Below are 16272 nucleotides of genomic sequence, written 5' to 3'. Positions count from 1 at the left end.
GTCAAGCTGCCTCGCGACAACCTTGGTCGCGAGGTAGCAGCTTACCGCGAGGTCCAGCTGCCTCGCGACAAGTGCTAGCCACAAAGGCAAGCTGCCTCGCGACAGCCTTGCCGTGAGATCAAGCTGCCTCGCGACAACCTTGGCTGCAAGGTCCAGCTGCCTCGCGGCAGCCTTGCAGCGAGGTCCGGGCTGCCTCGCCGCAGCATTTGTTGCGAAGCCGGCCGCAAGGCTGCCTCGCGGTAGGCAGCCACGAGCCTTCTCGAGGTAGCTCCATGGCAACCTCTTCCTTTTGGTTTTGACCCATTCGACAACCGCCACGTGTCGACACCCGCCATTCTTGAGAATCGTGCCCTATAAATACCCAGCTACAGGATATTAATGAAGGCCCCCAACTTTGGTAAAATCTGGACACTTTGAATACACTTTTACGATTTTTTCATGGATATTCATCGGGATTTGGGACTAACTTTGGCATCAGAGGGTCTTCGCGGGGAAGATTCCCGCGAGCCTTCTAACCCATTTTCTCAGCATTGACAGGGTCGAATCCTTGTGGCGAAGGAAAAGTCTTGAGGCGAAGGTAAAGTCTTGTGGCGAACCTAGCGGCGAAGGCCAAGCCTTGTGGCGAAACTTGCAGCAAAGCTAGTGGCAAGACCTTGTGGCGAGAGCTAATGACGAGAGCTAGTGGCGAGAGCTAGCGGCGAAAGGTAGTGGCAAGAGCTAGCGGCGAAAGCTAGTGGCAAGAGCTAGTGGCAAGACCTTGTGGTGAGAGCTAGTGGCAAGACCTCGTGGTGAGAGCTAGTGGCAAGACCTTGTGGCGAGAGTTAGTGGCAAGAACTTGTGACAAGAGCTAGCGGCGAGAGCTAGTGGCAAGACCTTGTGGCGAGAGCTAGTGGCAAGAGCTCGTGGTGAGAACTAGCGGCAAATCCCTGCTGCGAGCATCCTAACGGCAATCTCCCTTGAAGCAACATCTCTTACGGTTACCTAACTTCACCCGACACCGAGCTCGAGTGGACCCCACATCACAAATTTTCATTGTTGTATTTTGGCAACAACACATACTAAGGAGTTTGGGGGGATATTTATAAATAACATAAGGGACAGGGACATGTGACACGAACATTCTAGGGTAATGTTCCCCTTCTCAAGAAAGGGTGGTGCGTCTCCCCTATCTATGATGTTGTCTCGAGGTTAAGCACGAAAAGGCCCGTGGGAGAATCCCTCCACCCCTCTAACAGGGAAGGACCCTCGAAGGGAGGTGGGAGTAGAACAAACTTAAAGGAAATGCCAACACTTAGTGTATCATGCAGGTGGTTAGGTTGGTTTTCAAAACATTTTCAAAAACACATACAAAGGTAGCAGAAATATGGAACAAAAACCATATGCAAGATCCATTATGAACAACCATATTCAATATAGACCACCAATCATCAAATATGAAAAGCAATAACTATTACCTTATGAGACGAAGATGTTGTTGTCAGTTGCTTTCGATGTGCCTCAGTCTAAGTTCCTCTAGTCTTTCATCGGGCACCTGCGAACCATATTCACGAACAACCATGAGTCGCTTCTATTTCCTCACGAACTTGTACCTTGGCCAACCACGCTACCTTTACACACTTTGAAATACTTGAGAAGCACTAACCACAACAAGATAGAAGAAGATTACAATTTAAAATACTTGAGAAGCTTTTAAAAAAATTGAGAACAAGTGCAAGAAATTGCTTCTCACAAACAAAAGAGAGATAAAAAGAATATATAGAATGTAAGCACTCTTTCTCTCTTTTTATGATTGAAGATGAAAGTTTGAAGAAAATCTTTGACTTAAGTCAGTTGAAAGAATTCAAGAACAGTAGTCTTCTTCTTCATCTTCATCTCCTTTTATACTTGTTATGATATGAATGAAAATTTTCAAGGATAGCCTATATTTTTGATAACAAAATTATTAGAATAATAAAAAATCATGCTTAATGATTTATGAAAAATTTAGAGCCTTTTTGAAACCTTAACGGTCCAATCTATACATTAAAAGCACTTGCAACAACTAGTTCAATGGCTATAAAAATCAGCTTCAACAACTATTTACTCAACTAACTTTTGCTCTTACTTGACTAATATAGGTTTATAATCGATTATATAAACTTTGTAATCAAGTATGTTTTGTCTTCACTCTATTATACTCAGCATATAATCAATTGAATTTAGCAGTTACTCGATTATATAAGTGTTGCTTGCTGCCAACTGAAAGATGCATAAAATACTCGATTATTACACAATAATAATCGATTATCCATCAACTTATACTCGATTGCTCACCAAAAATACTCGATTGAAACCTCATAAACATAAATACTCGACTATGGAACCAACATACTCAACTAATGCAAGGATTTACTTGATTGTGCTTAATACTTAATCGATTAACAAGATATATCACTCGATTACTTTTGATATAATTGAACCTTGCAATAAATACTCGACTACTAATAGCATTCACTCGAGTGATATCTAAAACCTCGATTATATTTCATACCTTACTCAATTGTTATTCAAACAACATATATTGTTTTAAATATCATCAAAATAACAATTAAGATATCACAAATATTGAGTTTAAGTATAGAACTCAATTTTCTCATAGAGAACAACTTAACATAAACATTAAGTTCAAATACAAAACACAAGTGTTGTTTGTGAAAGTTAGATAAATTTAACTTTCCAAATACATCTACTTGGTTATATAGAAAGCTTTGAAAAGCCAAGATAATGAGATATTCTCTTCTCCTGAAATTTCACTAGATTCTTTAAAGGATAATATGTTGAGAACACTGAATGTTACTCAACTAAGAAATATTCCTTCCAAGAAAAGGTAATTCTACTTAGCACAACATTTAATCACAAAGATGCATCATATATAATCATAATTACTTTAAGGAGCATATTCATAGGAGACATTCACAAGTCAAGTATTTCACCATTACTTGACTAAAATAAAACACAGAGAATAATTCACAATATATGTTACTCATTTATCACAAAGATGCTCTACCTTGATCATCATGATATCTCATTTATATTTATGAAGACAAGAGCATATAAAAGATGAATACATCATCTCTATGATAATCATTCCATAATTTCTAAAGCATCATACACATATGCTATAAATGCACAATTTGAGTAATTCTTGAAAGATAGAAACTTTAAAATTTTATTACTCAAATGCATTGAACCTAAAACCACTTAATTACAAGAACTAGATACTTTAAAATAAAGTCTCTTAATTACATCCTAATTTTTATCTGAGTAATTAACCATTACTCAACTATAGAGCCTAAGAATATGGATTTTCAATAGGTTTATCAAATGTTGCTTGAAATCATCAATCCTATAGCTACTTGAATTAAAGCAACATACATTTAACTAAAAAATTTCTTCAAGAGATCGTTCTAAGATTTCAGACCTTGAGAACTTTGAGAATATAGGCTCTAAGAAATTAGAACTTAGAATCACTTGTCTAAGCAAGAATACATTTACTCAAGAGCATAGGAGATAGACACTTAAGCATCAAATAAAGCACACTATTTTTAGATTTGAGTAATTCTTTCACACAAATAAAGTGCTCATGATATTTTTCAACCTTACACTTACTCTAAGCCTTTTAAGATCCATATGACACTCATGCAATATGGATACTTTAAATGTCCCTTGAGATCTTAAAGCATCTTATAGACATAATAAGCATATAAACAAGAGTAAGATTAATCACAAATATATTAGGGTTACTAGCATAACCTTAACATGAAGAATAAGCCAACATGATCAAAACTCAAATACCATTACTTACTTAAACATTAGATATAAAACATAGAACACTTTACTCTAAAACTTTGAGTAATACTGCCATATAAAATACTTAGCATATCATAAGCTCTACAAACAACTCATCCATAACCTCAAAGAGAGGCATATTAAAAATATATCAATAAAGCAAATGGATAAAACAAGTTTAGCATATTTGAGAACATTTACAGATAAAAAATACTAAAGGATAAACCTATCAAGATTCCTTGATTTTATATATTCTCAAGGAAACCACAACATATATAACCTATCAAGATAGGCTTAACATATCTTTAAGCAATAAAGGAATATATATATATATATATATACAAGACACATATCATAAAAGGACATTAAACTTTTGGCATAATGTAGTCATCATCAAAACATTCATATTATAAAACTTAACATTACATAAATGCATAAACTAGATAACTCCAACATGCAAAAATCTCTCTGAATATTTCAAGAAAAGAACAATCAATTATTCACAAAAATTCTAATTCTAAGAAGATTTAGAAATATTAGGATAAACTATCATCCATAAGAAATTATATCTCTAAAAAAAGGGCAAGATAAATGTTATGTACAAGAGATAGACGTCATCCATAACAATCCTAATCCCAATTGGATTGAAAAAAATTAGCGTAAACGTTATTTGTAAGAATCCTAATTCTAACAAGATTAGGAAAATCTAAGATAATCGTTGTTTATAATAATCCTAATTTTGGATTAATTAAGATTATTTTGTATCCCTTTATAAATAAACTAACACTCATTCCAAAAAAGATACGTCTTTAATATTGATTTCAATACAATCTTTATCATCTTCAGTATTTGATTTAAGCATCGAAGTGTTTGCGCAAAAATCTCCCCACACCTTTTGACTATTTTTTTTTTTTGTAAGTTTAGGTGACAGTTTAACTATAACGTTTTAAGTCAAATAAAATTATTATTATATTTTGATAATAATAATTGACATCGTCTATAAAAAATGTCCAAAAAAACTAAAAATATTATAACATCTCTTACAAAATTTCAAGTTACAATTTCAAGTTACTAGAAAATTAATCAAATCAATTAGGAAAGGAAACATTACACATCCGTGATAATCACATTAATGGTATGTTCATTCGTTTAATATTTTTGATAGTGTTATTGTTTCGTTTTAATTTTTGTTTTATGATAAAAAAAAAAAAATTATAAAAAAAGGTAAGAGACATTATATAGATAATTAAATATATTCTACAAAACTTCTAGAAACTGGGTTTGAAGAAAAAGCTGCATATATATATATATGTATATATTATATTATACATTGAGATAAGCTTCTGGAGGAAGCTAGCAGAAGGTGAGAAACCCAGAAAGCCATGGAGGAAGCAGTAGACAACGGTCGCGGGAGACAGACCGTTGAGGCGATACCGAAGAACGAAGTAACGCCGAAGATCGGCAGTTATGGGAATTTGATTGCAGCGGAAGCCCAAACGACGACAGTGATGGCGCAAGCACCGTGGGTAACTAGTGGAGATGACAGCGCAAGGGCTATAGGTAACTAGTGGCAGCGACATTGTAGGGGCCACAGGCAAGGAGATCTGCGAGGGGCGTGGGCTGATGGAGGGCTATGGGAGATTGGCCGAGGGGAGCCGCGACGAACATGGCTGCGTTGGAAGCAAGCGGCTACGGTGGTAGAAGTGGAAGCCGACGGCGAACATGGCTGCGTTGGAAGCAAGCGGCTACGGTGGTAGAAGTGGAAGCCGACGGCGAACATGGCTGCGTTGGAAGCAAGCGGCTACGGTGGTAGAAGTGGAAGCCGACGGCGAACATGACAGAAGTGAGTTGTAACGACCAATGAGGAAGGGAGAAGAAGCGGACCGTGGCGAAGCGGTGGTCGCGGAAGACAAAGGCAGCGATGGTAGTAGAGAACCGGTAGAAGAAGGTGGGTTGGCGGCCGAAGATCTACCCATGGCAGTAGTTAAGGAGAAGAAGAAGGCGATGTTGGCGATAGAGGAGAGTGATTGCAGCATCTACGCCCTCGAATGGATGCTTCGAAATCTCAGGGATTCCATCGCCAACTCTGAGCTCCTCCTCACAGTCTAACCCATCTCCAGTAGCCTTTACACTTCTTCCATGGGCTCTACTCCCCCGCAATTGATTAGATCTGTATAGGGTCGTCAAGCGGAGGTTACTGTGGCTCTACTAGAGAAAGCTAAAAGTACGAGGTAGCTGCAGAAACAATGTCGAGGGTTGGAGATCCGAAAGAGGCTATTTGTGTAGCTGTAGAAAAGCTACACGTCCAGATGCTGGTGCTGGATAGCCATGGGTATAGAGTTCTCAAGGGTTTTCCTTGGGAATGGGAGTAGCTACAATGTTCAAAATGCCAAGTGTCCAGATATCTTTCTGGAGACAGACCGATACGAACAAAGAAAAGTCAAGATGGAAAGAATTCGTAGGATGAATGCAAGACGAAAAATATCACAAGATCTGACAAAATCTCAAGAGAAGGAAAAGCTTCTGGAAAAAGAAAAAATAGTAATAAAACTAATCACTTCTTGAAACAACCAAATAGCTTACGAGTGAATTGATGTGACATCAACTGAAATTATTAGAATATTCTTACGCGTTGATAGTCTCACCTGTCACACGGATCACCTGAGAGACCGACACGTGGCAAGTCAACACTCTGGAACGGAGTCCGGGAAATTCAGGCCGAACCGCAAGACCCGTTCCAACTTGATCGGGATTCTCGGGGGTCGTGCCTGCTCATCTCGGGTACCCCAAAACGGGTTCGCCTATAAAAGACAAGGACTCTCGTCAGGTATATTCAAACTCTACAGCTCTCTCATTTACTTCTACTTGCATTTACTCTACTGATTTGAGCGTCGGAGTCCATCCTGGGGGATCCTAGCCCTGGCCCTCCATTGTCTTGCAGGTCTACACCCGAGGTCCGACATCACCAAGTCCGAAGTACCATTCCCGAGGTCCAGTCGCAGAGGTGACACGTGGTGGTCGGTTCCAAAAACCATCATCATTTGGCGCCCACCGTGGGGCCGACGTCCATACCCTGCTAGCCTCTTCATTCCCTACCTCGCGCTTCGGACTTCAACTCCTCACCTCGGACCTCAGTCTTTTCGCGAGTGTCAAACGACTTTCACTCCTTGCCATAACTAACCACATGGCTCCCCGAAGAGACGGACTGATGGCCACGAAAAAATTCATTCATGGGTCGCGAGCCCTCGGCTGTCCCCCAAAGGTGGACTAATGGCCGTATGTTCGCAAGCAAAAGATGAAACAGTTAAAATGAAATGACATTGTATAAAAGCGAGATGGTCCAATACATGATAATAGAGGAAGTACAAAAGGCCCCAGCTAGAAAAAGAAGAAAAGCTCAAGCATCAGGAGGCGCATCATCATCGCCGGCCATCTCCGAGTCCTCCATCCCGTCTACAATCTCCGCAACAGACCGAACATTGGACATGTCCAAGTCTGGATGAGCTCGTAATACCTCAGTCGCATGAGCTTGGAATCCCTTTGTCCAAGTGTCCTGCAGGTTCTTCTGGAGGAACTCCTCTACCTCAAGAAGCTTGATAGGCTCGGCATACTTGCGCTCGTATTGACGAATGACTGAGTTCGCCCGGGATAGCTTGGAGCTCGTCCGAGATAGCTCTGCTTCTAGCTCCTGAATACGTAGGTCTGAAACTTGCCGCTGGGAGGACAACTCGTCCAAGTCCTTCCTGAGGCTCTCCAGTGACTCGTCTCTCTCCTGCAGCTGGGTGTCTAGCTCCAATGTCTTCTTGGAAACTTGAGAAAAACGTCCAGAAAAGTCCGAAACGAGTGTGACCACCTGCAATGGGCAAGATAAGTAAGGACAACATAGATGAAACTGGAGGATGTTGATCAAGTGTAAGTGATTACCTGGGCCAGATACTTGCACAATACGGCTTCTATGGCCTCCGAGGACTGCTCGGCCAACACCTGACGATCAGCGGGAGTGGCAAAGTGGTGAATCATACGTCTTGCCACCTGAGTGTTCCGGCTGAGATCGCTTGCCTTCACTCCCCAATCGGGAACATGGTCTGGACTGTGGGGAGGAGACTCCGGGGCTGGCATGAGCTCTCTCGGAGGATGGGAAGTCCTCTTCCTCTTAGCACGACTAGGCTCTCCTTCCTCAACAGAAGGAGCATTCAAGGCAGCCTTTCCCCCCATAAGAGCTGGGGCGCCCTCGTCCTCCACGGGTCTCCGCTTGTTCTTCCCCCAGATGAAAGCTGTGCTCACCATCTCAGCTGCAAATGCGCAAACAAGATATTAAGGGTAAGAAAAGCGAGTTAGAAACGTATGAAAATAGTGGGAAAAATGACTACCCAAACTGACATCAAGCTCGAAGTAGGTGTGAGTGGATAAACCCCCCAGGTACAAGGTGTGATCACATATCAGGGCCCGAGCGCTGATAGGGTTCAGCTCTCTCAAGATCTGAATATTGTGAAGCTCGTCCTGCGTGATCTTGCGACTACGGACCTTTGAGGGCTGGAAAGCCCACTCAACTAGCACCCGAAGCTGACCCCCCGGTCTTTCAAGCCAGCAAAGAAAAATCTACTCTTCCATCGTTTTACCGATGTGGGGTTATCGACTACGAACTGACGCTAGTTGAGGGGGGAAAAGGCAAATCGAGGTTCAGTTTTGCTAATGGAAATTACTTTGAACATCCTAAAGAAAAGTTGAGCAGTGGGCTCAATGTCCCGAGCTCGACAGCAGAGAATGAAGGTAGATAGGCACCTCCAGCCATTGGGAGTCAACTGAGAGGGGCATAACCCCACGATAGCGAACACCTCAACTACAGGAGTCGCGAGAGGAAATCTAAGGCCGGCAGCCAAGGCCTGCTCGTAGACGGTGATACAGCCATAGGGGGCTGGTGAGCTTTCAGACCTCGGGGTTCACTATACCAATACTCATCATGAATGAGGCGGTATTTTCGGAGGAGGGGAAACAACTCCCTCTCGGTTATGGTAGAATGGTCCGTGGTTAGATCCTCGGGTAAGCTTCCTAAGTTGGGATCACTACTCACATGAGACTCTGAAGTGGGATGAGGTGAAACTCTTTCAGGCCTCCTAAGTTTCCCAGGCCTACGAAGGGGGCCGTAGGGGGGGGCTGGATAACTCGGGGTGTGATCCCTCACTACTAGAGCTGGTACTAGAGTTCTCGGAATCAGAGGAAGAAGAAGAAGAAGACATGCTAAAAAACGAGCAGAAGTAGTTAAGAGAAGGTCACTGACTAGGAGAGTAAAGGCCGAGGTCAAGAAAAAACAACCACGACTGGGCTAGAGCCTCGGAGAGCTCAGTAGGCGCGATTTGGCTTGGGAAAATCTCGAGTCATGCCTGCGAAAAAGAAGAGCCAAGGAAACAGGTTAGTAAAGTTGACCTGTTTTAAAGATTGTTTTGTCATTATTAACAAAGGGAAAGCCTAAGGACTTTGTCAAAACCCAAGGGTCGGCTATGGTTAACCCAAGGGGGTAAAATATAATAATAATAATAATAATAATAATAATAATAATAATAATAATAAAAAGGGCAAAAGTCTCAAGGGTCGACCATGGCCGACCCAAGACGCCCCTGACATATATATGTATATATGTATATATGTATATATATATATTAAAAAAAAAAAAATTTGCAGAGGGAGAAGCAGGAAGGGGGTCGGCCATGGCCGATTCGGCCAGGGCCGAACCCCCCGGCCCTGGCCGACCTCGGCCAGGCCGAGCCAAGCGCTCGGCCGTGGTCGAGATCTGGCGAGGCCGAGCATGGCCGAGCCAGAGCTCGGCCATGTTGGCCATGGCCGAGCAAGCTCGGCCTCGCCTTGGCGAGGCCGAGCGCGGCCGACCTCGGCCGCGGCCGAGGTCGGGCCAGGCCAGACCAGGCCAGGCTGACCTCGGCCATGGTCGAGGCGGCCTGGCCAGGTCGACCTCGGCCAGGCAGAGGCGCCTGGCCGAGGGAAAATTTGATACTTTTTTTTAAAAAAAAAAAAGCTAAAAAAAACCAAAGGGAAGAAAAGATAAAAAATAAATAAAGAACAAATAAGGAAAAATAAAAGCAAAGGAGGATGGGAAAGACTAACCTCAAGGAGATGAATGCTTGTCTTGAAATAATAATTGTGGGGTGGGGCCTTAAGGCTTATATAGAGGGGACCCAAGGGGGGAAAAAATTCAAAATGGCAATGTTTCCCTCCGAGCAAGTTTTTCCCTCCAACCAAAACCCATCCCTATAACCTCAAGGTAGTAAATGGGGTTTTTAAGCACTAATCTCAAACTTTAAAAACACTCTCGTGCGTCTTGGTAAAAATCAACAGTCAGGTAACCTACTCCTCGACCCAGCATGGTTTTCAGCTCGGCTCAAGGAGTGGGGGGCAAGTGATGTGGCACCAACTGAAATTACTAGAATACCCCTACGCGCTGATAGTCTCACCTGCCACACGGATCACCTGAGAGACCGACACGTGGCAAGTCAACACTCCGGAACGGAGCCTGGGAAATCTGGGCCGAACCGCAAGACCCGTTCCAACTTGACCGGGATTCTCGGGGGTCGTGCCCGCTCATCTCGGGTACCCCAAAACGGGTTCGCCTATAAAAGACAAGGACTCTCGTCAGCTATATTCAAGCTCTACAGCTCTCTCATTTACTTCTACTTGCATTTACTCTACTGATTTGAGCGTCGGAGTCCACCCCGGGGGATCCTAGCCCCGGCCCTCCATTGTCTTGCAGGTTCTACACCCGAGGTCCGACATCACCAAGTCTGAAGTACCATTCCCGAGGTCCAGTCGCAGAGGTGGCACGTGGTGGTCGGTCCCAAAAACCATCATCAGGAACAAAAATCACCTATCAGAATAAAAAAGGGAAGCACATCCCTTAAGCCACCATTTTAGTTTCGAATGTAGGCCAAAAGTTGAACCCCTCAAAAAAAAAAAATTGATGTTGTCAAAATTGTAGAGGTAGATCTTATGCTGAATCATAAAAATAAAATTAATTATGGACATAAGGTGTTACATCAAATTGTAAAAATAAAACTGATCGTGGATGTAGGACTTACAACGAGCTGTGGAAATAAAACTAATTACAGATGTAAACCTTACGCTGAATTGCGAAAACAAAATTAATCGCAGACATAAGCATTACGTCGAAATACAAAACAAAACTAATCACTGATGCAAACATTATGTCGACATAAGCATTACGCCGAAACACAAAACAAAACTAATCACTGATGCAACCATTATGTCAGACCGTAAAAACAAAACTAATTGTAGACATAGACAAAACATTGAACCGCTAAAACAAACTTAATTGTGGACAGACGTGTTATGCCAAACCGAGATTATATTGAATTGTGAAAACAAAACTAATCATGAATGTAGGCATTACTTTGAATCGCAAAAACAAAACCAATTGCAGACTTAGGCATTATGTTAAACCGCGAAAACAAAATTAATTGCAGACGTAAGTGTTACACAGAACCATAAAAATAAAACTAATCACAAACGTAGGTGTTATGTTGAATCGCAAAAATAAAATATGGATAGTTTTTCTAATTGTGGATGTAGGTAATAAGCCGAATCGCAGAAAAAAAATATGAATATTTTTTTTAATTGCGGACGTAGCGTAATTTCAACAATCATATACACACAAAATCAAGGAACTATGACATTATGAAAAAAAAGACTATTAAGATGTTTGGGTGTCAATGACGTCAACGGACGAATGACTTGCCCGAACACACGCAAACATTCAAAAAATTGAAGCACGGATGTGCGAGAATAGTTTAAAAACCAAAACACGAGGGCATGAGAACAGTTCAAAAACTCGAATCGTGGAAGTACGAGAATGGTGGGGGTGAGAATAGTTAAAAAAATCAAAGCACAATGTGTGAGAATGGTTTAAAAACAAAAGCACAAGGGCATGAGAACAGTTCAAAAAGCAAATACGCAAAATGCATTGGAATTATCCAAAACCAGAAACTCAGAATTTAACACCCCATATTTTTGGTAAGGTTTCCACGTATTTTAAGTGAGTTTAAAATACCGAAAAATGGCTTGATAGCAAAATAAATTGTCGAATCAACTGCCGGGAGTGGCCTGGAGAGTGAATGTCTACAGAAAATGACATGGTCTCGATGAGCATTTTGAGATAGGATTTATGGGATTAAAAGAAATTAGAATTGAGACGATTTTCGGTACACCTAAAATACAACTGTGATTTGAGGTTGAAATACCGAATTATCATAGGGGACTTTCGGGAAGTCAACGGAAGGCTGAGTGGGTTTCGGTTTTTCATAACGATCAACCCTTCAGTGGTTTTGGGAAGAATTAAGGGCTCGGTGAGGACCCAGTAGAGAAATTAATTTTATCGAGTAAACTCGAAGTTATTAATTTTGGTTTTAAAGCATTGTAATGCAAATTAATTGGTCATTAAAGGGTGTAATTGCAATTTAAGAATTTTCTAAGTGCTATTAATAGAATCCTCAAGTGTAATTAATGAGAAGTGGAGGGATTAAATGCGCTAATACACATTATATATATTATATAGATATGTAAGCATGCATGCGCGTATGGGCGTGGGGAGCTTTCAGAAGCTCGATGAAATGGGTTCTCCACTTGAAGGCATTGGGCAGGGGCTGTCGAGAGAAGGTTATCGACCAAGAGGCTGGTGGCTTCGCTAATGTATATTGATGAGGAGAACGCCCTCGGTCCCATAATTACGCTAAGACGGATACCCAGTGGCGGTCAAAAGATACATGGCAGATAAGCATCGCCACGTCAATCGGATAAGCACTCAGTAAAGGAATCTCCGAGACCTCAGGAACAGGCTAACCCACCGCCTTCTTCGGATAAGCACTCAGTAAAGTCACGGAGGCAACAGCTATCCCGAACTCTTCGGAGACGGATACTATCGCGATATCTTTATCGGGAAAGTCCCGAAGAAGGCGGGAGGGAGATCCCAAAGATCCCTCCATGATCCCTATCCCGAGAAAAGGTAAGAGAAAAAGGTGGGAGATTCTTCTTATCCTTTTCCGAGAGAGATAGTTTAAAAGGGATAATTAATCTTAGATCAAGAACTAACTTAATCATCGGAGATCGACCGGGGGAGCAAGCCCCGTCTCCATTGCAGGTACCATCGGAGAGGCAAGAAAGGAACGTGCGGCTACCACTTCAGAAAATCTATCATCAATTGGCGCCCACCGTGGGGCCGACATTCTTCTCTTCTATCTCTCAAGTGCAGAAAATAACCTTGCCTTTTTTTTTTTCCCTCTACCTTGAATGGCAACCAGAAGACAGACGTCTAGGGCCGTGGGGAGCAACCCCGTTCCAGAGCCGAGTCAGCAGAATCCCCCCCGAAGCCCGCCGGGGAGAGCTCGGAGTCCGGAGGGCCCTCCGCCTCCCCCCGATCGGATAGCACTCCTGGAGGGTCAAGTGCAGCGATTGACGGAGTTACTCATGGGTTTTCTAGATCGCCAGCATCAGCAAACCCAGCATTCTCGGGCGGAAGAAAGGCGCGAGCCCCCACGAGAAGAGGAGTCCTATCGACGGGATGAGAATCCGCAGAGGCCGGGACAAGATGATGGTCATGGCGAGGCGACAGAGTCTCTTGATTTGTCGTTTGTGCAGCAGCGGCAGGAAAGAAGATTGCAGCAGTTAGAGGAGGAGATGGCCGCCCTAAAACCGAAGACCGGAGAAGCTCAGGGACCAAGGATAAATCAGCCCCTTAGCCCGGAGATTATGGCGGCCATACCACCAGAGCGTCTCCGTATCCCAGCCATCAAGCCTTATGCAGGGACCTCTGACCCAATGGATCACCTTGATCTCTTTACCTCGCATATGATGGTACAGGACGCCTCAGACGCGATGTGGTGTAGGGTTTTCTTGGCCACCTTGGAGGGGCACGCACGGGCTTGGTATTCAAATCTGGCTCATCATTCCATCATAAGCTTTGCGTAACTCCGAGGCAGTTTTCTGGCGCATTTTGCACCTCTCCGAAGACACCGAAGGTCCACCATGGCCTTGGTAAGTATGAAGCAGAACCAAGGAGAACTCTTGAAGGATTTCGTTTCGCGATTTAATATGGAAGCCTTGAGCATTGAGAACTTTGACCACAACGTAGCTATGGTGGCATTCCAGAACGCCCTGAGGCCTGGCCCTTTCGCCCAATCATTAGCCAAAACGCCTCCGAGTACGTTCACGGACATATTGGGCCGGGCCACGAAGTACATAAATGCCGAGGAGGTCATGCAAGCTAAGAGGGCGGAGCATGTGGAAAAAAAGGACAAAAAGAAGCATCCCGAGGAAAGGAGGAGAGACGACCGAAGGGAAAAACATCGCCCTCGGTGGGATTCGGGGGGCTTCACTCCTCTGAATGCCCCGAGGGCAGAAATCCTGGCTACTATTGAGGGAAAAGACTATTTGAAAAAGCCTCAGCCGATGAAGGCACCGTCCGACAAAAGGAACAGAAGTAAATATTGCCGATTTCATCGAGATCATGGTCATGACACTGAGGAATGTCACCAATTAAAGGAGGAGATTCAGGAACTTATCAATAGGGGTTTCCTAAGGAGCTACGTGGCTAAAACAGGTGATTCTCGGGGAAGAAAGGATCGAATGTCACGATCGAGAAGCCCCCCAAGAGGGACCACACGGAGGATCGAAATCGGGCCCAGCGGGAGAGATCACATCGAAGAGAAGATGATCATCCTCAGCCTCCGGTATTTCATACACTTGCAGCAGGGGAGGTCCCAGTCATGAAGGATGAAAAAAGTAGTGCGGTCCGGCTGAAAAGATCGAGGAACGTGGATCCAATCTCTTTTTCGGATAGTGACCTCCCGGGATACCCGACTCGAAATGACCCACTAGTGATAACAGCTGAACTTGGGAAGTGGGAACTTCGGCGGATCCTTGTGGATCCAGGAAGCTCTTCAGAAATCTTGTATCGGCAAGCCTTCTTAGGCATGGGGTATGAAATGACACAGTTGAGGGCAGCGAAGGTCCCTTTGGTAGGATTTGATGGTGAAGCCGTATACTCAGAAGGGATCATTCAGCTCCCATTGACGGTAGGGAGAGGCTCCCGGACTTCTCGAGTTATGCTAGACATCCTGGTAGCAGACGTGCCTTCGGCTTACAACATGATTCTAGGAAGATCTGGTCTCAATGCCCTTCGAGCCATCCCAAGCACATATCATATGATGATGAAGTTTCCCACAGATAGGGGGACGGGCGAAGTATGGGGAGATTTGCGCTTAGCCCGTGAATGTTACATGGCCTCTATAGGCATTACGAAGGATAAAGAAGCAGGGTCGCAGAAGGACGCTGACCCCCCGAAGTAGGTCAGTTTTCTACTAGAAGGACCCGAAGATCCCAAAATAGCAGAGCCGGTAGATGAATTGGAAGAAGTACCTCTGGAAGAGGATTGCCCAAGCCGATGCGTAAGAGTGAGTATGGAGTTAAAGGACCCGCTAAGGAGTCAAATAATATCACTCCTTAGACAGTATGCGGATATCTTCGCATGGACAGCCCGGGACATGCCAGGAGTAAGTCTAGAAGTAATGACACACAGGCTGGGGGTCCGATCAGGTTTTCAGCCTGTCAGGCAGAAGATACGAAGCTTCGCCCTAGATAGGGCTCGGGCAATAGAAGAGGAGATCGCAAAGTTAGCAGATGCGCACCACATTCGAGAGGTGGATTATCCAGATTGGTTAGCAAATGTCGTGCTGGTTCCCATAGGGCAGAGCAAGTGGAGACTTTGTATCGATTTCACCGATCTTAACAAAGCTTGCCCAAAGGATAGCTACCCACTCCCAAGGATTGACGCCCTAATTGATGGAATTGTTGGATGTTCGCTCATGAGTTTCCTAGATGCTTTTCAGGGGTATCACTAGATTCCATTGCACCCGGAGGACCAGGAGAAGACGACATTCATCACTAACAAGGCCACCTACTGCTACACCGTAATGCCTTTCGGTTTAAAGAACGCAGGAGCCACTTACCAACGCTTGGTAAATAAGCTTTTCCACCAACAGCTCGGGAGAAATATGGAGGCATACGTCGACGATATGCTGGTAAAAGCCTGGTTGCCGAATGTCATCCGGAGGATCTGGAGGAATGCTTCAAAACCCTTCGTAAGTTCCATATGAAACTTAATCCTGTCAAATGTGCTTTCGGCGTTTCTGTAGGAAAGTTCCTGGGCTACATAGTACACCACCGAGGGATCGAGGTAAACCCTGCGAAGGTCAAAGCTATCATGGATATGTCGGCCCTGAGGAATGTGAAAGAGGTACAGAGCCTCACAGGCAGGATGACAGCCCTTGGCAGATTCCTTTCTTGTTTGGCAGAAAAAGGCCTTCCTTTCTACAAGGTCTTATCGAAAGCAAACAACTTCGAATGGAATTCTGAATGCCAGCGAGC

At 43.7% G+C, this 16272-nt stretch overlaps 1 protein-coding gene across 1 annotated transcript; it reads left to right on the top strand.

The window, feature by feature from the left end:
- The first annotated feature begins 13872 nt into the window (after positions 1 to 13872).
- LOC127788156 (uncharacterized) lies at positions 13873 to 15194 on the top strand. Its single transcript, XM_052316266.1, has 2 exons — positions 13873 to 14446; positions 14596 to 15194. Exons 1-2 carry the CDS (start codon positions 13873 to 13875, stop codon positions 15192 to 15194), a joined length of 1173 nt encoding a protein of 390 aa, XP_052172226.1.
- The last annotated feature ends 1078 nt before the right edge of the window (positions 15195 to 16272 follow it).

The sequence above is a fragment of the Diospyros lotus genome, chromosome 13, assembly GCF_014633365.1.
Source record: "Diospyros lotus cultivar Yz01 chromosome 13, ASM1463336v1, whole genome shotgun sequence".
Taxonomy (NCBI): domain Eukaryota; kingdom Viridiplantae; phylum Streptophyta; class Magnoliopsida; order Ericales; family Ebenaceae; genus Diospyros; species Diospyros lotus.
Note: the sequence above shows the minus strand (reverse complement) of the source record. Positions and strands in the feature narration are given on the sequence as shown.

What these genes read in the sequence shown, in the direction of transcription:
- LOC127788156 (XM_052316266.1), top strand. Translation starts at nt 13,873, where the DNA reads ATGGCCTTGGTAAGTATGAAGCAGAACCAAGGAGAACTCTTGAAGGAT. An exon ending in GAGCTACGTGGCTAAAACAG is followed by an intron (nt 14,447 to 14,595) that starts GTGATTCTCGGG and finishes ATACACTTGCAG; the next exon opens with CAGGGGAGGTCCCAGTCATG.